This window comes from Neopsephotus bourkii, unplaced genomic scaffold, assembly GCF_033783945.1.
Source record: "Neopsephotus bourkii isolate Nb327-2 ecotype Australia unplaced genomic scaffold, CSIRO-AGI_Nbou_v1 NB_168, whole genome shotgun sequence".
In the NCBI taxonomy this organism is placed as follows: Eukaryota; Metazoa; Chordata; class Aves; order Psittaciformes; family Psittacidae; genus Neopsephotus; species Neopsephotus bourkii.
The window spans coordinates 5,483,224-5,509,246 of NW_026900684.1; the positions used below are offsets into that span (position 1 = coordinate 5,483,224).

General features: G+C 44.4%; 1 protein-coding gene across 9 annotated transcripts in view; it reads left to right on the plus strand.

The window, feature by feature from the left end:
- Positions 1-21,152, plus strand: part of IRF2 (interferon regulatory factor 2) — a 42,277-nt gene extending 21,125 nt beyond the window's left edge. For 7 of the 9 annotated variants that reach the window (XM_061371970.1, XM_061371978.1, XM_061371987.1 and 4 more), the window contains 7 exons: positions 3,814-3,913; positions 4,510-4,686; positions 5,816-5,862; positions 9,550-9,661; positions 13,206-13,370; positions 18,430-18,476; positions 19,801-21,152. In XM_061371970.1, coding sequence (XP_061227954.1) covers positions 3,814-3,913; positions 4,510-4,686; positions 5,816-5,862; positions 9,550-9,661; positions 13,206-13,370; positions 18,430-18,476; positions 19,801-20,112 — 960 coding nt within the window. In that variant the 3' untranslated portion in view covers positions 20,113-21,152. The remainder of the gene's footprint in view (positions 1-3,813; positions 3,914-4,509; positions 4,687-5,815; positions 5,863-9,549; positions 9,662-13,205; positions 13,371-18,429; positions 18,477-19,800) is intronic. The other 2 variants (XM_061371960.1, XM_061372021.1) reach the window with 2 other exon arrangements.
- Positions 21,153-26,023: the final 4,871 nt, after the last annotated feature.

The following is a 26,023-nucleotide window of genomic DNA, read 5'->3' on the forward strand; positions in this document are numbered from 1 at the left end:
CATGCAAGAGTCAGTAGAAGATTTTGTTTTTAGCATAGTCTATACTGACCAAGGCTTTTCTCACAAATAAAGTATTTTTAATTTTTTATTATTTTGTCTAAAACAAAGCCCTGGCTCCTACCAGGAAGAGAATACCAGGCTAAGTGGCCTGCCGCGATGTTTAGTGGAGTTGGATTCCCCACTTCTGCCTTCTGATTTGGCGTCATTCTGGGTTGTCTTTATTGTGCTCAGCAAGCTAATTGCACTTCTGAGGATTTCTGTTTAAAAATGTTTAAACATTCATTCCAACAATGAATCATTAAACCAAAAATATTTCTATTTTGCTGTAAATCCTGACCATAAACAGAGCCATGCATGGAATCAGTGATATAGTGTCATGTGTATCACAGCCTGTTCTTTACCCACAGAATAAACTCTGGAGGCTGTAGGATTTGGGGATTTGTGTGTTTTAAACAGAATTTGGCAAAGGGCATCTCACAGTACAGAAAAGGTGGGTCGGATTAGCAAGAGAATGACACTTGTGTGTGTACAGCTTTTAACAAAGTAAGATTTAAATACTATAGAAACAATCACCTTTTCGGGTGTGTCACTGGCTGTCTTGGGGGAATTTTTCCAGACTGAGAAAGGAATTAAACCCCTCTTGGTTAAAAGTGACAAAGCGGGTACAGGTGAGTCACCTAATTCCTACCCTGACTGTCAGTTGATCACATTATACCTCCTTTGTGCCCCCTCCAGAACAGACCCATCTCTGTAGGGTTTAAAAAATAAATATTTGTGCACCTCACTGGTGAAAATGTTATCCTGCTGGATGACATGAGGGAGGAAGGGAATTTCTTTCCCTTCCCAGAGAGAGAACTGGGAGGTGTGAAGGAAATTAACATGGTTCAGTGGAGGGCAGAGGTGGCGTAAGAAGGGGGATAGTGAGAAGTCAGTGTCCCTCATGGAGCTGGAAAAGGAAAATAGAGTGGAAACATTCAGAGTAGCTGTAACAAGAGTTGAGGGGCAGCCTGCTGCTTTGATGGATGCTTGGAGTACTGCCCTCCAGACAGATGCCTCTATTTGAAATTTGGCCTATGACTTTGTAGCTAGTATGTGATCTCATGCTCACTCACCTGCTTGGAGCATTTTACAATGCTAGGGTTGCAAGTGTTTGATACTATTTTCCACTTCCTGGCTATTTCTAAGAATGTGACACCTTTTCCATGTTGATGTCCCCACAGAGATTGGTAGCAATTCCTGTTACACTGCAAAAGCTTTGTGGGTTGTGCTTTTGGCTTTAGGTTTGGCTAATTTTTTAATGGAAATACAAGACTGCTACACAGATATCCGGTGATGGAGTTCTCTACCAGGCAGCACATGGTTTTCCGAGGCTTAAGAGAAAGCACTGATGAACCTTTTCCTAATAAGAAAGCACTAACTGAAGAAGGAGATAGGTAAATGTTTGCTAATGTATGAAATCAAAGTTAGTATTTGAATAGAAAGCATCTAGATGAATTAAAGCAGAACACACAGCCACTGCAGTCAGCAGTTTTGCAGGGTTTCAGAGAAGATTAGATGCTTGATAGTTGATAAGAAAATCAGTAGTGTCTGTATAGATATGTAAAATTATATATGTATTATAAAATCATGATAAACGTGGATTCTCTTATTTTGTTATTTATATTATAATTAGTTAAATGTCCATGCACTTCAAGGCATCTGGGATTGGGAGTAACGTTCTGTAATAACCAGAAGCACTGTAATGAACACTTAGAATGTCATTGAGAGGGTCCTGGCACCTTCCTTTGAAGCCGTCAGTACGGTTGCTGATTGCAGGATGCTGTGTCTGGAGTCTTGTTCAGTCTGCTAGTTCTTACAGAATTTTTTCAATTATTGTATGGAATATGAACCCCATGATAAAACTTCCATAGCATTTTGTAGCATTGTTCAATCCTCTCCCTGTAACCAAGCATGAGAAGACTTCTTAATCTGGTCAATTCTTAAAGTTCTTGTTAATAGAAATAGTTTTCTTTGGAAATACAAATTTTTTCCATGTTCATTATACTCTGTGGGAGAGCAAAGGCAACAAAGTTATTCTAGCTCTGATGAATACAATAGTGCTGTGGGCCACAGGATAGTGGGGTTGAGGCTTTCTTTAGACCAAATCTGCTTGTGAAAAGAGAACATCTCTATAGGACGATTTAATTGTACAATGGGGGAAGAGTAAGGAGGCAAAAGGAATGTGAAAAAAGTGATGGGATTAAAAGGAGGAATGAGAGTGTAAGGGCTTGAAAGGCAATGAGGAAGGTGTTAAGTCTGTGCTTTCAGCAAATTAAAGAAAAGATGAAGCCAAGCAAGAAGGGAAAAATGCAGTCCCAAACAAGTGAACATAAATGAGAGAAAGGATTCAAGACAAGTATTGAAGGACAATACAAAACACAGGATCAGAAAAGGAGAGATCACATGGAAAGGAAAGGAAATAAACCTAACCTTGACATTAGTGAAATATTAACCAGAACAGACAAGGAAGAAAAATGGTTGTTGGAGTAAGGGGAAAGGTAATTCATCTCACCCAACCACTGACATCTGCAGTGCAGTCGTTTAAATGAGAGCTGCCTGTCTAGAGTTGTTTGCTGTCATTGTAGAGAAATAAGCTTGTTTAGGGTGCAATTCAGTTGGTGTGACTTAGGTGGCCCCTCAGGAGGAGGCTACATTTTGCCCTGGAAGTGCTTTTCACAGACTGAGAAGTGGATCTAAACCAGTAGTTGCAGTATTTATAGCACAAGATGCCTGCATATGAATCCAGATAAGATGTATTCCCCTTCATAGGGAAGAAAAACAAGTGTTGTGGAACAAACTTCTATATGGCTTTGCAGAAATGATCATGAAGAGTTCTGAATCAGCCCTGTAGATCAGCCCACAGTAATTTGTTCTGGTGTTGTATGACGTACAAGCTCATCTGACGCAGCATCCATTTGGCCTGGTATTCTGTATGCTAAGTGCTGGTGGGAGGAGTATAGGAAACATGCTGTTCACCCTGTGAAAACCCTTGGGTCTTCCAGAGCTGGACCTGCATCCCAAAACTGTCATTGTTAAGTCACCAGTGTACTATCTTCCATGAGTTTTTCTGATCCCACTGGGAATCAGTTCATACTTCCACTACATATGGCATGTCCTGGTTTAACTGCATGCTGAGTATTAAAAAATAATTGTAGAAAAAGCCTTCCTGTGGATTCCTTTAAAAGCATGTCTCTTTGGCCTGAAGTTTCTAAAGTAAAATACATTCAACTGTCTTCAGTGCCACCCCTTCACATGCATGTCTGATTTTTTTTATCCCTGCTGGAGAAATGTGCACAGTTGAGAGATTCATACATCCATTTGCTTGGCATGTAACTTTGAGAGATCCCTTTCCTTTACTGTTCTAATATTTTACTGGCTGAATGCTAAATCCCTTGAATTTGCTGTGTTCCCGTTGTTGTTTAGTTTCAGATGTAATTTTTCTAATCATAAAAGTGCGCTGCCGAAACTAGCCTTTGTTTGAATGTTTAGAAATGTGCAGCACTGCATGTTTTATCCATGTGTCAGCTTGGAAAGCTGCCAGGCTCATCATTCATGAAGGGGCTTCTGAGTCTTTCGTATACTTAGGGCCGCATTCTGTGTTCTATGACGCTAGTGGATATTTTCCTATTGACTTCAGTGACAGCAGCGCTGGGTTAGAAGGAAGCAAAACACTTGCAGATGCTGGAGCTGTGCTTTTAAATAAGTGACTTAAAGTCATCAGAAGATCCCTCAAGTCAGTCAGTGTTGGCATTTCCTGTTTGTTTTCCCTTCCAGGAGAAGAAGATTTTTCAGATTCCCTGGATGCATGCTGCAAGACATGGTTGGGACGTTGAAAAAGATGCTCCCTTATTTAGAAACTGGGCAATTCACACAGGTATTGTAACCCTCTTTCTGCAGGACAGGTTTTCACATTGTTTTCCCTTTAAAGTTACATTTTCATTCTTTCTTGTCTTTTCTTGTACTCACACAGAAAGTGAATCTAAGTTTCTAGATTTGTGGGAGGCTAAGTGTTTTTTCAAGGTCTGCAATACTCTCCAGCTTTATTGAAGTGCCATAACTCATTTGCATTGAGGAACACAGTAAAACTTAGTTGATTTAAATGTTAACAGAATTGTCAGCGAGCATACTCAGCACTTTGTAGACTTGGGCCCTTGAGCTTTTATATGCCCTTTTTATGGATTTGAGCCAGGCATAATAAAGGTAAATGCTGTGCAAGCTTTTCCACATTGTTGTGCAGTCACATCTGAGCTGCAGTGTCCTGGGTCTTTCTTGAGCAGAAACTGTTCATCACGTGGTCTAGAAATGTGCATGGGAGTAAGATCACAACACTGTCTTACATCCACAGCTATTGTGTAAATGTTTGTCATGGGAACCAAATGCTGACAACTTGACGTTAACCTACACTGTTATTAATTTGCCTTAGGTTTTCAGTTGCAAGTCGTGTGTGCCTAACTTTCTTTTCTTGCTTAGGAAAATACCAGTCAGGAGTAGATAAACCTGATCCAAAGACATGGAAGGCAAACTTCCGTTGTGCTATGAACTCTCTGCCTGACATAGAAGAAGTAAAGGACAAAAGTATAAAGAAAGGAAACAATGCCTTCAGGGTATACCGTATGCTGCCCTTATCTGAAAGACCTTCCAAAAAAGGTAGAGGGGACGTGAAAATGGTGGTGGGGACATTGTTATTATTGTGGGGCCCGCAAAATGTGCCAGTTCTACTTCTGTGTGAAGCTGAACATTTTTATCCTGATATTCCCCAGAACTTCCTAACAGCTGTATGAAAAATGGGCTACGTTCAGTTATTTTTACCTGAACCGTAACCTGTCCCACTGTGGTAAGATTCCTCTCATAGCTCTGAGAATCAGAAAAGTTCATCATGAAAGCTGAGATTCTGTAGATGGGGGCTGTATCAGGAAAGGGTTCTGTAGCAAGTCCAGTTATTATAAAACTCTTGACATATTTTGGGCGCTGTATATATTCTCACGTGCCCTTTCTGTGCGGCTAAATTTATGTGTGAATGAGAACAAAAGAATTTGGCTGCAAACATTTCTAATTCTCAGTGCTATCTTGTAGTAGAGATGGGAGAAATTCCTGGGGCATGTCTCTGCAAACTGGGGTAGACCTCAGCTTGCAGTAGCAAGTCTGAGCTTCCACATCAGGGTCTCGTCAGGTCAGAGCAGGGGCAGCAACACAAGGATCTGCCAAGGCACATGACATTGTGTGAAGTTTGTAAGCTCTGTGATTCTTAAGTCACCATGATTGCATAAAACACTTGTGCATGTATTATAATACACCACCCCCCTTAAATTGCAACTATTTACAAAAATATTTGTTGAAGCTTATTGTGATCTCTTTTCACGTTGAATCAGTGAACAGTCTGCCTTTTTTTTATAGCTGCAATGAGAGTGTCACAAATGTGATGAGACATACATTTAACTTTTTCCCCTTTTAAGTATTCCCCCCCCCTTGTGTTTTTTTAACAGGACTTGCTGCTTAGTTTGTCATTCTTCCACATTTTTCACCTTGATTTCCTCAGTCCCATCATAGTTCTTTTTTGTAGTCCTTTAAAAACAAACCACAAAGCCAGGATGTTCAAGGTGAATTTTTGACTGCTCAGGCTTTAGGGGATTTAAAATCAAGCAAAGTGTGTTCTCGCTTTCCTAGGAGGTGCTGCCATTTTGAGGCACCTTATGGGGCTGTTTGTTGGTGAATATACTAAGTGTGAAGGATAATTCACATACACAGGACTTTAAGAAATTTTCCTCTGTCGTTGCAGGAAAAAAAACGAAGCCTGAGAAGGATGACAAATTCAAACAAATTAAGGTAAAAAGTGGTTGTTTAATAGTGCAGAGCTTGTGAAAACAATCTGTTGCAAATTTTTTTAATAGCCCCAATAGTTTATTGTGGTGGATATTTGCAAATTTCTCATGCTTGTGGTTTGGTTAAGTAGCTACAGTTACATGGGATGTTTGGGTTCTTTTTAAAACGTGAAGGCTGTTAAAGCCATGACTGACGTCATCAGTTGACACAGCCCTTGTGTTACAATGCCTGGAGGTTGGAAAACTGGCAGCCGCAGCAATACATTTGCCTTTTGTTTGTCTGTGTAAGTAGAAATACAGTAATTATGGAAGGAATGCGTCTGAACAATGGAGCTACCTTTTTGGAGCAATTAATTGCTGTGCATAAGGCATTGGAAATGCATTTTCTTTTAGGCAAAGGGGAGTTCTTCTAGAGCTGCTGCTTCTGTTCCTATTCTGTCAGTTAGAAGACCTCAGGTATAAAGCTTCTCAGTCACTGCTGGAGATTTCTGCTTGTTCAGAGCTTGGACGCAGACTGATGTTACCTTTCCCTACAAAGCATGGTGTTTTCTAGCTTTCTTCTGATGAGCGCCTCTACTAGGTGTTCAGTATTACACACAGGCAAGATTTTGTCTGCCTTATATTTTTGCAAAGGTTTGCTTTCAGCCTTCAGTAAAGTTGCTGTCTTTGGGTTGCACCTAGCAGCTGTGTTTGCTGCAGAAGGGCATGTCAGAATACTGCGATTTTTAAATTGCCTTGAAGGAACCACTTTTTAACCATCCTACCTGGGTCATGCAGCCACATGTGCTTGTTATAACATGACTGATGGTAGGTAGCCTGTGTTCGGCGGGAGCCAGTAAACTCCTTTGGTCAGAGCAGTATGTAATGCCTGCTAAAGCTGGCAGTAGCAGTTTGATAATTCCCCTTCATAATCTTAGTTTAAATTGAAATATAATATTAAATGCATTAAAAGCTGTAGACGTGTTTGAATGATCTTGTCCTCTTAATTAAGATTAATCTCACAAATAGTCATTGCTGAGGGAGTCCCAGTGATGCCTGGGAGATTAGTACATGTGGCATTACACCTGGGAGTAGGTGCTGGTGGGGTGATGCTCACAGCTTTTGGGAGCACTTTCTTCCTGCTTGGTTGCCCTGAGCTGTACAGAAGCATTAGCCAGGTGATGCGGGAGCAGTGAGCTGAGCTGGCCATGCCTCCAGCACATACAGTTACTAGTGATGCTTATTATGAGCATACAGCTTCCCAGGCAGTGACTGTGGTATGGCCACTTGGCTCTTGGAGGCTTTGAGCTGGGGCCAGGTAGTATCGCTGTCTGTTTCCCCTTATTTTGACAAAGATGTACACGGGCTGGCCTCCAGATATGCCTGGATTTTAAAGGAGGGGCTCCTTCCATGCTCAGCTACAGTTAGACTGCCTATTGAATGTTGAAAGCTTTAATAGTGGAGAAGGGTGGTGGATAAACTAATGCAAATGCACATTTCTGAGCATTAAAAGCTTATAATGCTTTGCTTGGTGATGTGAATTCCTGAGATCCGAGTTGTGTGTTTTGCATTGAATGTCTTGCAATTACTGTAAAAACCTCTCTTCAGTGGAGCTGAGTGGGATTCTGCTCCATGATCTGCCTGGTAACTGCCATGGGGCAATTATTAGCAGAGGGAAAAGATGAGGATCCAAGTACAGATCTGCATAGCAAGAGTCTCACGTTGAGCTCCCCTGTTGCCATTGGTGCACCCTGTGTGCACCCACAGCAACAGTGGTGAGGGTGAGGAGCCCTGCCAGACCTTGCTGAGCTTGAGCAGCATGCTTGGAGCTCTCCCTGCTTGTCCCGGTGGATGTGAGAGACTTACCAAATCCCTGCTCTGCATTAGGCAGTGGGGGCTGCAAGCAGGTTTCCTAACTCACAAATGTCTCTACCACTGGGCTTCTGAGCAAATGGAGTCTCTCCATTGAAAGAATGACAATGGGAAGAAGACATAAGTGTCTAAATAGCCCAGATAAAAATAAGCTCTTACCTTTGAAACATCTCAAAGGACTGAGCTGCCTGCCTTATCCTAGATGTATCCTTTTGACTATGCATGTAGGTCCCTATTGAGACATTCTTCAACTCTGACACCCTTCCTCATGTATTTACCTTAGGCTAGGCATCTGGACACTGAAAATTTAGGTAATTTAACACCAACTGTGCCAGTGTCCAAGCCTCTTTGTGAATCTGGCATCATCACTGAAGTTCCGAGATGCATGTTTGTTTCTGCAGCTCGAAAGGGGCTACTAAATAAACTTCACAGAAACCAAGCCTCAGCAAAGCTGAGCAAAGTTCTGCGTATGCAGCATTCCCATGGGGCAGCTGTATTTGCTGGGACATTGCACAACACCAGAGGCTCAGGGCTACAGCATACAGCCCTAGCTGTCTCTTCAGTTGTGATCCTCGGTGAATCAATAGCAGCTAATTCTGTCTTTTCCAGCTCTCCAGGTCTTTGACCTCTGGGTCGACACAACCGGTGCGGCTCCTCAAATACCTAGCTGCCATTAATACTGACTTTGCACATTTGTGATTTGTAGAGGGGCCTTGGGACTGGGCATGTGTCTGCCTCACTTGATGGCTGGGAAGATGCAGACTTGTGTCGAAGTGACAGCTCATTTTGAGTGGATCACAGTCACAGCATGTGGCATCCAGAAAGGCCTGTCATGCTGTCCCCAGTTTTTTTTCCCTGTGATAACAGTTCATATGGGTAGTACTGTGAAGGGCTGGCACCACAAGCCCTGGGGCTCACGTGTGCCCTGCTCTTGCCGAAATGCTTTAAAGCAGTGAAAATGAGCATGGTGTGGCATCACATCCAGCTGGCAGCCCTGCACCTTTCTGTGGGTGTCTCTGGGTCAGCAGCAAGGTAAAACTTGCCTTGCAGGGCTGGCATAGCCAGACCAGGGTAAGAGAAGACTTTAGACTTTGTAACCGATAACCCTGTAAGGGAGCCAATACCAGAGAGGAAGTTGGACCTGTAGATAATTCTTGAGATGTGTTTATAGCTTTTTAAAGAAAACCTGAGTTTGTGGAGTTAAACATTTTGGTGTCTATTCTGGAGGGGTTCTTTTAGATTCCCACTCAAGTGTACCAGACCTACAGAGATGTATCTTGTAGACAGCTCAGTCTATGTAGAACAGGTGGTGTTTTCCCAACGCTGTTGCCCTCTGGTAATGTTTATGATGTAATCTAAAAGGCTGTGTTTAGTGTAAACACTTTGGTTTGCTTTTAGGCTTGCTGCAGAGAAAAATTAAGGTTAGGGTTTAGTAATTGCTGTACAGAAGCTTTCAGTAAGAGATACAGCGTGTTTGGAAGGGAATGAGGGTGAATATTAAACAGAGCATAATTTTAAAGCAATGTTTCTTCATTATTTGTTGCAAATGCTAATCTCTTGTAGTAAATAGCACATTGATTTCTTGCTCTCTGAAGGCTCACTCTAAATCTGAACATTAAAAATAGCTTTCATCTCAAAGCAGAAGGTTTGGAAATGAGTAGACTGGCTTCTTCTCAGAGAACCAAAATAGTAATTCTAAGACCGTGTCTGTCAGAGAGCAGGGGGTATAATGGCAGGCAGAAGCAATATGATTTATTACTGGCACAGAACAAAATGATGATCTGAGTCCAGGCTCCTAAAAAAAGTCAAACCTGACCCAACTGTACTGTTTTCATTCTAGCAAGAGCCAGTTGAATCATCTTTTGGGATTAATGGGTTAAATGACGTCACTTCTGACTATTTGCTGGCCTCCAGTATAAAAAATGAAGTTGACAGTACAGTGAACTTTGTAGGTAAGTACTTCTATGCTTTTCTTACATGCTAAGCATACAGGTGACTTCAGAACTCTTTTGACTCTGCCAGACTCAGCTGCCATCAGCATTTTGCACTTTGGAGAAGGTTGTGCTTGCAGTCAAGTTGACCCATTTTTCACTAGCCTGAGCCACATGAGGTGCTGGTTGCAGGTCAGCCCCACCATTTTGCAGAGACAGAGAGCAGCACTGTAGCGATGTGGTGGTTCCCCTCCAGAGTAAAACATTTATAGACATGCTCAGGTGGCTTTTCCTGACATGAACCTATTCCACAGGGTAGTCCTCAGCTATGAGAAGACTGTAGCCAATGTCATGTGGGAGTTAAGCTGTAGTGAGCTTGTGGTTTCCCATTGCTCAGAGCAAAGGTTTGCATAGGGTACTGTTTCATTTGGGAGATTAAACCTGCAGACAAGATTGAGGGATTTGTTTTTTTTTTACTGGAACCTCAGTAGCAGAGTTAATTTTTAATGTTACTGAGCTAACAACAAGGATCAGTGAAGATTGCTTTTAGAAACTGGTACATTAGGAATCAGCTGTCATCTCAGCATATGAATAATTGGTTCTCAGTAGAATTAATCGGGCTGTTTTTTGACAGCTCATTTTTGGTTGAGGTTGTCAGCAGTGAGGGCTCATAAGAATGTGACCCATATACCATTTTTACTAGAATTACACTTTTATATATGACAAACAAGTGTTTGAAAGATATGTTAGTCTTCTGCTTGCAGAGATGGCAGAAATTATGTGCAGTGACTATTTTTGATCCCCATTTCGTAGGTTGCAAGGCTTTGCATAGTCATTCCCCTCAAGTACTTCTGTGGCTGAAGAGTTTGTGAGTAGTCTTCCTCTCTTTATGGCAGTTCATTTAATCATCTGTTGCTTTGTAAAAGTGTTAGAACACAATTGTCACTTCGGCTGCACAAGTTTTATAACTTGAAGGGATAGCACTGCCGTGCTTTTAGTGCTTCCTATTTACTGACTGACTCACTAAGAAATCTGAAACACCCCCGAGGCCACTATGCAGTCCCAGGGAAGAAGTTCTGAACACTTTTGCTTTATTTTACAGTCTGAAAGTCAAACAGAGATCATTTAAAAGTAGTCTTTGGAAAATACCTAGTGTTCCCCAAAACCCATTAACATCCTACAGTCATTATATGCTGCAGACACCTTGGTTTTCTACAGTACAGTGAATCCCAAACTCCTGTATGATTTTACGACGAGATGAATGCATGTTGCACCTTAGAAGATCTCAGCAACAGTCTACAGGGCAGGACATAGTAACATCAACATCTAAGAGGTCTGTTGTGGAAATCAAGCAAGAGATTCAGAATAGCAAAACTGAATTTGCATCTTGAGGGCATTGTTTTCTCTCTGGACTCAGAGAGTCCAGTTTCAGGGGCAGGACAGCAAGGCTTGAGTGGGTAACTGTCATCCACTGTTGTTTAATGGCTTATGAAGTGTGCTACTTATGCAGGCTGGAGAGAGAAGTTCTTATTTAGGATTGCAATTGGGATTTTAATGTAAATAGGGAGAAAAGGGTAAAACAGATCTGTTATGCAGAAAGGAGGGAAGACAGCTGGATGGGAGGAGAGACAAATAGCACCTGTAGTGTTTCTGATATACGTGCAGTTCATGGGAAGTTGCGGCATATTGCCCAAGTAAGCAGTAATTTTTGCTGTGCAAGTTATCTCTTGGGGTGGGTAAGAATTCGTCAGGTATTGAGGAGAAAGATAAAGCAGTGCAGATGGCTTGGTCGTACCCTGACAGGATTGCACAATATTGGTTTCACCCAGATAAAAATTCACTCTATGTGTGTGCGCTCTTGCCCCTGCTCCCCACTCAATAAAAGACTGATTGTTTCAGAACCAGGAAAGGTGAAATAGAGTTGAAATAAAACATGTGGAACAAAAGTGCAGTAATTGTAGTGATTCAACTTCAAAAAGAAAACAACCAACCAACCAACAACTCTCCAGTATTTATGTGATTTTGTTTATGCTGGAATTGCATCACAAAATACATACCTAGGTTTGGGGGATTTTCCAGTGGTTACCTGGCAGTTCACAAAGTAAAATGATAGGCAGCTTTTCCCTGGGAGAAAAACCTGTCACTTTTGAAAAGTCGTGTTCTAGCCTTGTCAGAAGATAGAAGGCAGGAATGATTGTGTGTATATACATGTGCATTCATGTGTATGTATCTTAGTTCATCCAGGAATAGATGCTATCTTTTGACTTTTTAAAAATTAATAATTAGAGTACTTGGATTACTTAACAGAAGAATTTCAAGATGCACTGGGTTTCATTGCCTGCGTTTTTCCAATCATGGGTTTAGAGAAAAATGTATTGTCTGAATTTCTAATAACACAACAGCATGTTTATACAGATTTTGTTTGTATGAAGATTGCTCTTTTTGAAGCTTTATGCTCCAGTGAAAAAATATCTATAGTTCCTCCCTTTCTCTTGGACAACTGTGGATTCAGGTTCGCCATTCTCTGAGATGGCTCCATCACCACGCACTCTTCTGACCTAATAGTGACTTTCTGCTCTGTGCTGGATTAATGCAGTTGTCATGTGTTCATATTTTTGGGGCTAACAGGGGAGTTATACAAGACAAGAGGAAATAGTCTAAAGTAGCTCCAGAGAAGTGAGATTCTGGATTTCGCTACTCTTTTTCTCAGTAGCTTCTTGGTACTTTGGATTATTCCCGTTTCAGAAAGGTGTTGTGTACCACAATTAATATCTGCAAAGCACTTCAGGGCACTTGTAAAGCATCCATGGTGCCTTCGCTTTGTAGAAATTAATTATGTTGCTTTGGTATTAAATAGCAAGTACCTGGGGGAATAAGAAAACCCTCTCTTAATAACTAACCAGACTGTAGCTTTCTGTCACAGACCATGGGGATTGCAGACTACAGGTACAACTGTCTTTCCACATGCTATCAATGGTATTGCGAGGATGAGTGAAAATAATAATCTAATTGGAGGAGAAAATTCTCACAGATCCATGTCATGTATAGATCCGAGTCCTGTTTTGGATGACCATGTGGCCATTGCATGCCATTTCTGGTCTTGTGGTGCATAATTTACATGAGAGCAGCATCCAGAGGCCGTGGGATGTTGGCAGCTTGCTTGGTGAGGATGCTTTCCCAGATTAGGAGAGATTGCTGTGGTCCGTGTGTCCTAGTGAGACCACATTTATGGGTGGAGGAGGAGTGTGGCTGTGGTTTTCCTTGCAAAAGCTTTTCGATAGCTGGCATGCCAAGGAGGGCTCAAGGGTATTATGTGTGAGAGCCAGGGGAGAGCTGGGCATTTTCAGTCATCACAAGTCAGGAAACAGAGGTCTCTGAAGGTGATAGAAACTAAGTTCACATGAGTTTCCTTTAAACGTGCCATTGAAAGCAGGTGATGGGCATGGAAGAGAGTGCTGAGGCAAAATTGAACTCGGTCACATACCAAATGTTCTCCAAGGACAGACTTAGAGATCCAGTGGGATTGAGGTGTGATGAGTAATCAATTTTTATTTCTAACCCTGAGTTGTAGGACAGCCGCACCTTGATGGCAGCAGCGAGGAGCAGGTGATAGTTGCCAATCCTCCTGATGTCTGCCAGGTAGTAGAAGTGACAACAGAAAGTGATGAACAGCCCCTCAGCATGAGCCAGCTGTACCCCCTACAGATCTCCCCTGTCTCCTCCTATGCAGGTAAGCATCCTAGCATTTCTTTACATTCTTTTTTGTCTGGAAGACACTGAGTGAAAGGAGGCTCTTCCAGGGTAGAAATATATATTCATCCACCTTCTGCATTTTTAATGCAACTCAGAAACTCACAGTCCCCATTCCACCTGGGGAAACAACTCTGCACATCTGAGGTGGGAAATGTAAGTTGCAGATTTTAGACTGTGACTACTGGAAAAAGAACCTTTTTAGATGTAATGCAGAGAGGTCTTCTCGTCTTTTACTAGGGGGACGTTTTCAGTGGTACAAATTATGCGCTGCAGATACAGTGTGTTCCCTTTGCCCCTGACTTACTAAGGATTAAAGGTCTTCTCTGCCTTTCTTCTGCCTGTTTCCTCAGTGCCTACTGCAGTGGACACAGAGTGCTGAGGGCTGCACTAATGATGTATAATGTAGCCATGGAGCTGAGGGCCCTGGGGGAGTAGATCTGTCTTGTTATGAGTAGTCTGCAGACTAAAACAGCCATGTAGTGGCTGATAACAAGTGGTCCTGTGAGCAGCAGAGCTGTGGACATCTGGCTTCCAACGTCTGCCTCCCTTCTGGGTTCACTGATATCTAAAAAGGGGTGAGATAACAAGCTTTCCCCTTGCACTGCTTCCAGTCAGGAGGTGCTAATGGTTTTTCTTTTTCGTCCAGGGCCCCTTATTTTCATTAAACTGGTAGGAAGTTCAGAGTCTTTGGCACTCATTTGTCCCTTATCCAAGTCCGACAGTATGTTCAGAAGTTGTTAGGGCAGAACAGACATAAATGCACATGTGAGCGTGCTATATTAGAGTCCCTGCAATCTTATAAGCCTTATTTCCGTAGGAAGCAGGACAAAGCCACATTTGAAAGTACAAGTTGTTTCAGATCCAACTTGTCCTTCCTTCTTTGACATGTTGCTAACTTGCAAACCTCAGGAGACAGGGTAGAAATACAAACGTCATATTTTTAGGCAAACTTAAGTATTAATTGTTCCCCAGGCAATTTACTATTTTACACATGGTTTTGCCTTTGACTCATTAAGCTGAAATTACTTCCAGATACATTTTATAAATTACATATTTAGTAATTTTTATCTTTGGGTCCGGGTGAATAATGTTACGTTCTTTTGAATAGCTTCCAATGTTAGTCTCACACATGTTAATAAACCATTATGCCTCCCAGCGTGTTTAGTCTGTAATGGCTAAAGCATTTAGGAGAGCTTTGCAAAGTGTAAGGCAGAGAATGAGGGTGCTTTAACTTACTAGCAGCTGGGAGAGAGGGCCTTGTGGAAGTCGTGGTGTTTGCTTGGGCTGGGATGATAGAGAAGGGTGGTCTGGTGACAGGAGAACCACCCTGATATGAGCAAATCATGAGCTACCTCCCCTGAAGTCAATGCAAGAAGCCTGCATAAGGAAAATGAGACATGGCTGGAGTACTTCTGCTATCCTCTTACGCTGTCTTAGTATCCTGGTGAACTTCAGCTGGCCTAACTTATACCAGGACCTACTAGCCCATAACTCAGTTAACAGTGAGATGATTTCAAGCCACTGACATATTTCTGAATGCATCTGAAGACGGTTCTTGTTGATCCTGGTTACTCTAGCTAGAGGCCAGTAAGAAGTGGAGTACTGCAAGGGTCAGTCCTCCTGCAAGTCCTGTTTCATGTATCAATGAGCAGAAAAGGTGTTGGTGTACACACTTGCGAAGTTTACAGGTGATACCAAGGAGGGGACAACAGTCGACATGCTTGAGGGCAGGGCCACCGTCAGAGACCTAGAGAAACTGCAGGAACAGACCAGCAGAAGCTTTACCTAATTCAGCAAGGACAGGTGCCAAGTCCTGTACCTGGGAGGGAAGAGACACTTGCAGCAGTAGAGGCTGGGGCTGATGGGATGGAGAGCAGGTCTGCACAAGGCGGGTGGGCAGTGAGCTGAACGTGAGACAGCAGAGCACTATAGCCACAGAGAAGGCTACCAACTTTCAGGAGCATGGCCAGGGAAGTGATTAGCCCCCTCTGTTCAGCAGTAGTTATGTTACTTTCAGGTTGGGTCCAGTCTTGAGCCTCCCAGTCCAAGAAAGACACAAACAAAGGGGAGCAAGTGCAGGGAAGGGCTACCAGATGATAAAGGGCAGGAACACTCCCTCTGTGGGGAGACACTGAGGGACTGAAACTTGTTCAGCCTGGAGAAGAGATGGTTTTGAAGACCTCATAGAAGCCTGCCCTTATTTCCGTAGGAAGCAGGACAAAGCCACATTTGAAAGTGCAAGTCTTTTTGGGATGTCATTTGAGAAGACAGAGTCAGGCTCTTCACAGTGGTGTGTGGTGGGACAATGAGGAACAGCAGGAATAAACTGAAGCAAAAGAACTTGGTCCAGCTGGATACAAGAAAAAAATGTCACTCTTTTCAGCACAAGGACTGACAGGCAGTGGAGCAGGATGCCCAGGGAGGCTGTGCTGCCTCCGTCCTTAGTGGTTTTGAAGACTGATTTGATATGGTTACAAATAACCCAATCCTGTCCTATAGCTGGCCCTGCTTTGAGCAACAGGTTGAGCTATAGATTTCTTGAGGTCCATTCCAGCCCAAATTGTTCTATGAACCTTTATTTCTGAAGCATGCGTTTGTCCTTGAAGCAGGAGAGAGAACAGGGTTCTATGGTTTCTTAGAACCCTGAAACTTACAGGACATCTTGTGACTATTTCTGGCTTTGTTTTGTTCCACACAAACCCTTGTGAGAACAACAGGAGGCTCATGGTTTTGCTGGGTTGAGCTGCCTGCTCTGTCAGGTGCTACTGCTGAATGGCAGGAAAGAGTATGACCATAGCAGCTGTGCAGGAACAGTTAGTTTAGCTCTTCTGAAATGACAATAACAAAACGTAGTCTGAGGTTTCAGCTGTCCTGCATAAATCTGCTTTATTTCAAAACCACCTCTAGCTCCTTTCTGAGGTTACTCAGGCAAATGGTGTGAGTGGCCCTTGTGAGTTTTCTCATATTTCCGCTGATGTCTACGAAAGCCAATTTTTTAGTACCAAGGCTGTTTTCAGCCTCCTCTTGTGTCTGACACTGATTCAAATAATCTTCGTGATTGAAATAACCTAACTTTCCATGCCTGAGTGATTAGCTTCCATGGCTTTGCTAACTGTGGTGCTATCTCTTGCTCAGCATTTTGTTATGTATAAACACCAAGCATAGATTCCTTTTCAGCTGCATCACTCTTTTTTTTATTGCCACATGTTTCTTCATGTCAAGGAATATCTTTTTCTTGTCTCTAAGTGGATTCCTCCTATTGATTCTATCTCCAGGGCCATTTTTGCTTTACATGGATTATTTCTGCCTCTTCTCTCCCCAGTATAGCTTACCTAGCCAGATTAATCACATTGGCGCATCTCTCCTTACCTGGGTCAGTGAGTGAGAAGCCCTGTAGCGTGTTAACTTCACAGGACTTCACAGTTAGATTCAACGTTTCAGACTGCTCCTTTGCATGCTGTGGCGGAGACTCTGGCATAGAGGAGGTACTGGCTTTGGAAGTCATAGTCTGGAGCAGCTGAGCTGCTTGCTTCCTCATCTCAGAAGGACTGGGTGCAGTTTAGACCCTGAGGTCTGACTATTGATTTACAGCCCTCTGCCTAAACCTAATGCTCAGCCTGAGAGAAGGGCAAGGCACTGCCAGTATCTCTGAAGATGTGCAGGGGCACAGTCCACGGTAGTCTATGCACCCCTAGCACTTATGTGCAGTGCAGAGCATCAGGTTGCTCTCTGGGAGGGCAGGATCATGGTTTATGGTCACAAGGATGGAGGGGCTGTGCAAAGAAGTCTGCATGGGCTAAAATGCATAATGCAGAATGGAGAGTGGAAAATGGGACTTGAGAGCTTCATTGCCTGCTACAGTTGCTCATCACATTATTCCATAAACCTTGTAATTTCAGTGCTCCTTTTGGCTTAAGGTGTGGATGAACCCTCTCTGTTCAGCCCTGGTGGGGCTTTTTCAAATGCTCTTGGTAGCCTGATACATGCTTAGGAAACAGGACACATGGGTTCAGAACCCTGCAAGCTGAAGGGGACCTGCAGTCCAAGCCTCCACTTTCCTGGGTGAGAGTCTGGGCACTGGGCAGCTGTGCTGAAGGCAGCAGCCATCGCTGCAAACTGGTTCTGAAAAGAGGGGTTTGTGCCCTGTCTCAGAGGTATCTGAGACACAGCACTGTAAAAGAGCCCTTGGGCCAGGAGCCTGACCCTCACTCAGGCACTGGGAGACCTGTGTTCAGACATACATGGGCTTGAAAATTCAGTCAGAATTCCTGGATTTCAGGCTCCTCTGCAAGTGAGGGATACAGCAGCAGGAGAATGGCTATCCTGCTGGAGCTGTGCTCCTGTGTTTGTGCTCTGGTTGAAGTTAGGACACTGAAGGAGGCCTTGTACAGTGGCGGAAGGTGATGGGGCTGGAGAAAGCAGCATTCCTTCTTGCCTGAGTGGTGGGTGAAGGGTTGAGAAATAAGCGGGGGAGGGGGGGGCAGGCATGGGTGGCAGAAGCGAAATGAGAGCAAAGTATAACAGTAATGAAGCACCAGAAGTCACAACAAGCCCTTGAGGCAGCAGGCTGAGATAACAGTTCATGAAACAAAACCACACTTATCTCCTCTGGGGTGGAGCTGTTGCTGGTTTTGAAGGGAGATAAAATAAGGATTTGGACAGAACTTTGCTCTTTGACAGGCCTGAAGCTGCCAGGAGAGGAAGAGGGGCATCCTTGCTTGTCAGAGGCTCTTCCCTCTGATCAGAATGCACAAATCTACTTCATCCCTCTACATTGCTGTCTCGTCCACGGTATAGCCATACTAACTGTGATAACCATGTAAATTTACCCTAGTTGTTCAGTGCAGCTGTGATGTCTAGCCCTTGGATCACTATTGCTGCAGTAGGGTGTCCATGCTTCTCTGTTTTTTTCTGGTCGTTTGACTTGACTCTGCTTGCTTCTACTTGTTGGAAATAGATCAGATCTCTTGAGATGGATTTTGCTACTGTAGGTAGAATAGTGCAGGTTTCATTTCTGGTTTTGTTTTGTTTGACAGAAAGCGAAACGACGGACAGCATTCCAAGTGATGAAGAAAGTGCAGAGGTAAGAGTGGGATTTTAGCACCTTGGAGCAAGGTCTTAAGAACAATGTCCTGAGATATTCTTCCCCCTCCTAATAGCTGGGGAAATAAAACAAGCCAGGAAGATTCAAGGGAGACAGACATTTTGATGATTGTCACAGGATGAATCTGTACAAGTTCTTTCCTCCTCATCTGTCCAAACTACAAGGAGATTAATTTTCATCATAAAATGTTCTGGAGAGCCATCAATAGTCCCAGCTAGTTTGTTAATATGATGCACTGACATTGCTGGGTAGTGAGTATTTCGTCTTGGTTGAAACCATGCTCATTTTGTTTTCCTTAAGTGGCTCCTGAACTCTTACAGTTGGAGGAAATGCTTACATGTATAATAGAAATGCAGCTCGAATGTTTGAGGTATGTGAGGCAAAAGGCATTCCTGAGCACTCATTTGGGTATTGCTGGGTGAAAGGAATCAGTGGGACAAGATCCTTTGCAACATCAGAACTTGCCTTTTTCTTCTGGGGCTGCCATCAGGTGACAGGACCTGCTGATCTCCATGAGTACTTAGATGCCACGAGCCCCCTGAGGGCACTTAGAAGCCCTGTGCTGCAGCTGCATTTTTGCAGGACAGCTGTTGCAGATCTCTCTCCTGCTGTGCCCTCAGAAAGCCCCTGAATTCTTGGAGAAGTGCAGGTTGTGTGCAGCTGTGTAACAGTACAGCTAACCTTGCTTTGCCTCTCGTGCCTTGGTTAGGGTGAAGACCGTGTGTAGACTGCCAGTAATGACTCCCCAAACCTCATTTGACAGAACATGCCATTGTTGCATATGTGATGGGGAAAGGACTGGATGCACATCTTTCCTTGGTGACCCTCCCCCTGTGATAGAGGACACACCATCAAGTGACAGTGATTTTCCTGATAGCCTCACCAAAATGTGTTGACAGTTTGGGTGGTGCTGCTTGAGAGGTCTTGGGTTTCTGTTGCCTGCCTGTTGGCAAGGGCATGCTGTCTCTGGTAATGAAGGAGACACTTCTGTTTGGAGTGTTTGGTCATCCATGTCTATTTTTGTGTCTAGCATACTGGGAATAAGGCCTTTATTTTCCATCAGAAGAAGGGCAGAACCTCTTGAGTGCTGACGAGCCACCAGGGTTTAAGCACGCTTCAGAAAGGGAAGTGGCTGAGGCATTCAAAGCCAGTGGCCAGAGGCTCTAAAAGCCTTATGCTTTTAGAGATGGGGTAATTCCTGTGCAATTTGTGGGTGCTTTTGTCTTCATCTTGTTACTCAGAGCACTTCTCAAAGTTGCATCTGCTCATATAGTCTTCCCTCCTATTTCCCCCACTTTTCTAGGGACGACTTCATTGGCAGAAGAGAAACATTGAAGGCAAACAGTATCTCAGCAATCTGGGGATGAGGAACACTTCTCATATGCTTCCGAGCATGGCAACTTTTGTAGCCAACAAGCCTGACCTCCAGGTCACCATCAAAGAAGAAAGCTGCCCACTGCCTTACAACAGCTCCTGGCCCCCTTTCCCAGACATCCCTCTGCAACAAGTAGTGTCCACAGCCTCCACGAGCAGCAGCCGGCCAGACCGCGAGACACGGGCCAGCGTCATCAAGAAAACATCAGACATCACCCAGTCGAGAGTCAAGAGCTGCTAAGCCTTTGACAGTGTGGTTTTTTAGCTTTCTTTTGTTTGGTTTTGTATTTTACGTTTCTCTAGGAGAGGTTCGTCCCTTGACGCACACAAGACAAATCTAAGGTAAAGCCTTGGCAATATAAAACATTGCTGTGTCCGACTCCGCTTTCCGGAGTGTTTTTAACTCAGGACTCCAGCCATCAGTATGTACACCTGAACCCAGGTGGATTTCCAAGGTTGCTACGTAGGAAAACAACCCCAGAACTTTGGCCCACTCGCAGGTTCCAGTGTTTCATAAGAGGACCAACCAACCACAGGGGAAGTGGTGCTGCTGCGCTTCTTGCTGTCAAGGCTGTGATGGAACTGAAAGCCTCGGAATGGAAGAGAAAATGTGAACTAGCTGGAATATTTTTAAATAAAGAAAAATCTATTGTGAATATTGTACATAGTGCAGTACTAGCAACGTTGCAGTCTGCTTCTGCACCTTATTAAGAAAGCACTTACAAAAGGCCTTTTATTACCTTGCTCTACTTAATGGCACATTGAAGGTCCCTCCCCACCTGTATTCTTTTCCAAGGCTATTCTTGCTAAAGCATCTTTAAAGAATAGAGGAAGGGAAAGGAAGTTAAAACTTCCCATGTGGATTTAATATGTTTTAAGACTGCTTTTATCTTGTTTGTTTCTAATCTGCTATGCTTGAATGCCGCGTGGTACAATAGGAAAAAAAAAGAAACCTATTACAGAGATATTATGCAAATTCCCAGATTTAAAAAGGAAGAAGAAAAATAATTCTAACCAGAGCAAGCTTTTTTATTTTTTATACAGGGGAATATTTTATTCAAAGTAAAATTCTAAAGTGAATATAATTTTTTTTAATCTTTTCTACAGCAAATTTATAATTTTCAGATTCAGTCCTTGGTTATCAGCAGTTATTACATCCTTGTGGCACATTTTTTTTGTTTTTAATTTTGTAAAGGTGAAATAGCTTTTATGAGCTCATGTAGCAATCAGATTATCCTGTGGATTGATAATAAATATGGTATATAGTTAAATTTTTAATAACCCTCTTGTTGGTCTCTCTTTTTTTAATCTTCCAGAAGCCTCAAATGGCATGGGTTTGGCACAGGAGTGGGACCCTCTTGGAGTGAGCAATAGTTCGAGCTGTCTTTGCAACTTCTGGAGTCCCCATCTAACAGGGTGGGAAGTGCTGTGCTCCAGGCAGCTCAAGGCAGAAAGAGGAACTAGAGGTTAAAGGTGGTGTACTTAAGTTTGGTTTCGTGTGCAGAGGCTGGGAGTTGGGGTGCCTCTTCTGCTGTTATTGTGTGGCTGGGGTTTGAGCATGTCACTTCATGGAAGGAATGTTGTGAAAGTCCATCACCTACCCAACACACAGGCTCAGCTGTGCTTGCCTCATTCCTCATAGATCTCTCTTTAGCTTGCTTACAGTTTCCTTGTCCAGAAAAATCTCTTTTTGCAGAGTTTCAGGCAATAACTCCTTATTAGTGGGATGAATCAGAGGTCAGATAAACTTTCCCTCAGGCTTTTCACATCTACAGTGTGATGACAGGTTGTGATTCCTCTGGCTTCACTGGGGGAAACTGTTGAGTATTTGAGTGTGCGGTGGCTTGCAAGGTTGATGGTGGAGGTGGTCAGGCTGTGCCATGGACTCTGTGAAGTGCTGTACCCTTCGGGATAGCACTGGCACAGCTGGCTATTGAAAAGGGAAATCAGAGAGATGTTGCTGTGTTCTTAACCTGGTGCCAGGATTCTAAATTTCATCACAAGTCCGTGTGAAACTTGCAGTTCAGTCTTGCCAGCCCACAGCCTGGTAGGCTAGGAAGGCAAGGTTAGAGCTTTGGTTAGGGTTGGGAGGAAGAGGAAGCCACGAGCAGTGTTTGAACTGAGGCTGAAAAGCAGTACTGGTTGCAGCCATGGTATGTAAACTTTCTGGTTTCTGTCCTTTTCATATGGTTGTGCGTTTACCCTTCCAGTGGCCACAAGGTTTGATCTTCCTCGAGGAGCTTGTGCCTGTGTGTGTGCACAGGGTTGTTGCAGTGAGTCTCCAGCATCCCTAGTCCTTCACCAGCAAGGTTATGAGGCTCATGGCTGGCTGCTGTGTCTTGTTTTGGGGGCTCACTTGGGTTGATTTTCATACATTCTTGACATGATCTGCTTTGGGTTTTGGAAGTTTTTCCAAACAGCCCCAGTAAAGATCAGCATCTCTTATCCCCTTGTAAGATGATGGGCCCTTGTTTATTAGGGAGGGACCTCATAGGGTCACAGGCAAGCCAGGGCTGGAAGGAACCCCTTGGGGCATACTGAGTCCACCCTTCTACTGAAAGCAGGATGTTGGACTAGGTTATTCAAACCAAGTCTTGAATATTTCAAGAAGGCTTCGTGAATCCCTTTAATCCAGCCTTGCCTCATGTAGTGAGTTCTGTGCCCTGCAGCTGGCCATCAGGGTACTGTTGTGGTTAGGGCTGGGAGCTGCAGGTGGAGTGTGGATGGAAAGGGGCTGTCTGGGGAGGCCTGAGGCCTGCAGAAGGGTCATCTGATGAACTTGTGTTGTGAGAAAGGCAGGCTTGGGGTAGGTAGAAGGGACAGCCCAGAGCTGCGTTTGTGCTGGGGCTGGGAAGGGGCAGCCAAATTCAACAGAGGGCTGATGCTGGAACCCTCCTCTTGGGTTTGTTTTCGGAAAGGAAAAACTGCAGCTTGGGTCTGATCCTAGGGTGGGTGTCAGGGCTGAGGGAAAGGGAAGGCTCAGTCACGTGGGGCTGGAAAGCATCATGCAATGTAAACTAAGTGCTAACACTCATCTTGTCCTCTGAGGAGTATTTAGTCTGTGGACAGAGAGAGACTTTTGCCTCTGGCACAGCCTGGATTTAGTGTTGAGAGTTATGGCCAAGAGAAAGCCCAGAGGTAGGGTTGTGTGGGGACTGGAAAGCATCTTCCCGAGTAAACAGAGCTGACTTAAAGCTTTTGCTTTGCTGTGAGGAAGGCTGCTTTTTACATCTGCCATGGCCTGCTCTCTCCTCACTGTTCAAATTGGTGGTGTTAAATGTTGGCACAGATCCTCCCTGACCTCAGTACTGTGTGTCCATCTGAGAGAGGGAGCATATTTGCCCTTTATGGTGAAACACTGACTTTCTGAGTTCCCCAGGCTTGCTTAGGTGCCTGCATGGAGCTTGGCCTCCTACAGGGTTGCCAAAGAGGAGTGAGTTCTGAGCTGCCTTTTCATAGAATCATAGAATCAGAATAGTTAGGGTTGAAAAGGAGCCTTAAGATCATCAAGTTCCAACCCCCCTGCCATGGGCAGGGACACCTCCCACTAAACCATGTCACCCAAGGCCTCGTCCAACCTGGCCTTGAACACTTCCAGGGATGGAGCATTCACAACCTCCCTGGGCAACCCATTCCAGTGCCTCACCACCCTAACAGGAAAGAATTTCCTCCTTATATCCAATCTAAACTTCCCCTGTTTAAGTTTTAACCCATTACCCCTTGTCCTATCACTACAGTCCCTAATGAAGAGTCCCTCCCCAGCATCCCTATAGGCCCCCTTTCAGATACTGGAAGGCTCCTATGAGGTCTCCATGCAGCCTTCTCTTCTTCTGTGTGTTCTGGGTGACTTTGTGTGAAAGCCTGCTTTCAGCCAGCCCAGCTGGTTACTGGAGTAAGGACATAATTGCCCAAAGGCTGCCAAGGGATTCTAGGTATATAAATGCTTGTCTGCAATGTCAACTGTCACTTGCCAGGAGAAGGATTTGCCATTCTTAGCATCAGCCTTCTGAAACTTAGAAGTAGTCATCAGGGAAAGGCAGGCATTTTCAGTTTAACCCATGCATTAACCTTTACGTAGTTAAAGTGAGTTCCGTGGTCACATCTCACCCCTGGTTGTTGCATGTGAGAGATGGTGCCAGCATGCTGATGGCTGGGTAACTTGGCTTGCTCTCCCCTTGGTCCCACTAACCCCCACCCTGCGCAACAAGAGACACACAGACATACCTCTGGGAATGGCATGCAGACTTGGTAAATTCCCCTCTTTCCAAGGCTCATGTGTTTGAAGCTCTTCCAAGAAGTATCCAAGCACGGGAGTTACAGAGAATATCTACCACACAAAGCTGGTGACGCTGCTGTAACTTGCTCAGACCAAGAGCAGTTGGTGAACCGCAGGGTGATGTAAATGCAAAGGAGGATTTGTTCATGCTGGGACGTCAGACATTAGCTCTGAAATGCAATGTTTAATTACATTTGCTTGCAAAACTATGCAGTCGTAAAATTCGGTATTGGCCCAACTGCCGATTTGGTTCTGGAATGCTGGAAACCGGGTGCCTGTCCATGAGCGCTACGAGTGCTCTCATAGTTAATCTTGTTGTGCAACTGTGATGTGGTCAGCAGGTGAGCCTGCAGAAATTGCCCTGAGCAAGGAAAGGGCCAGGCCCTCCTCTGGAGCACACACAGGGCTTGTGGCCAGGGTGCTGCCCGTGCTCCGAGAGCTCAAAGCAGGCCCCGTCGGGGGAGCTTGGCTAGCAAGGTACCATGATACCAAGGTCTCTGGTAAAATCTGATCCCTTCGAAAGAGCTGTCTGCGGGGCTCAGGTGGGATAAAAGTCATCTGCAGGGCAGCAGAAACGGGGAAGATGGATTTGTTTGGGATCTGGGCTGTGTTCAGAGGTGTTTCCTGTGGTGGATAATATTGCTGCAGCCACCCTGTTGATTAGGGCACTCACAGTCTCCCTCTCTCCCACCACCCACTCTCCTTAGGAACTTCCTATTGAAGGGTTAACCTACACAGCAGCCTCTCCTCATTGAGGGCCTGGTGAGAGCTGCCTTTTCTATCCAGGCTCGTTTTCTCAAACCTTTAGAACTTTTCACCAGTAGGACACATTGTGCTGCAGAGTTGTAGAACACATCGGGTCAGCAGGACCTCTGGAGGTCACCTGGCCCAACCCATGCTCCAAGGCTTCAAAAGGAGGTCAGGTTGCTCAGAGCCTTGCTTGGTCAGATTTGGAGAATCCCCACAGATGGAGACTGCTGCCTCTCTGGGCCCATTCTTGGTGGTTTCACAGCGTGAGTGGGATGGGGAGCATGGTCTGATGGGGTTCCACATAGAATCATATAATAGTTAGGGTTGGAAAGGACCTTAAGATCATCTAGTTACAACCCCCCTGCCATGGGCAGGGACACCTCACTCTAAACCATATCACCCAAGGCCTCGTCCACCCTGGCCTTGAACACTGCCAGGGATGGAGCATTCACAACCTCTTTGGGCAACCCATTCCAGTGCCTCACCACCCTAACAGGAAAGAATTTCCTCCTTATATCCAATGTAAACTTCCCCTGTTTAAGTTTTAACCCATTACCCCTTGTCCTATCACTACAGTCCCTAATGAAGAGTCCATCCCCAGCATCCCTACAGGCCCCCTTTCAGATACAGGAAGGCTGCTATGAGGTTTCCATGCAGCCTTCTCTTCTCCATGCTGAACAGCCCCAACTTTCTCAGCCTATCTTCATATGGGAGGTGCTCCAGCCCCTGACCATTCTCGTGGCCCTCCTCTGGACTTGTTCCAACAGTTCCATGTCCTTTTTATGTTGAGGACACCAGAACTGCACACAATACTCCAAGTGAGGTCTCACAAGAGCAGAATAAAGTGGCAGGATCACCTCCTTCGACCTGCTGGTCACTCTCCTTTTGATGCAGCCCAGGATAGGGTTGGCTTTCTGGGCTGCAAGTGCACACTGCTGGCTCATGTTCATTTTCTCATCGACCAGCACCCCCAAGTCCTTCTCCTCAGGGCTGCTCTGAATCTCTTCTCTGCCCAACCTGTAGCTGTGCCTGGGATTGCTCCGACCCAGGTGTAGGACCTTGCACTTGGCATGGTTAAACTTCATAAGGTTGGCATCAGCCCACCTCACAAGTGTGTCAAGGTCCC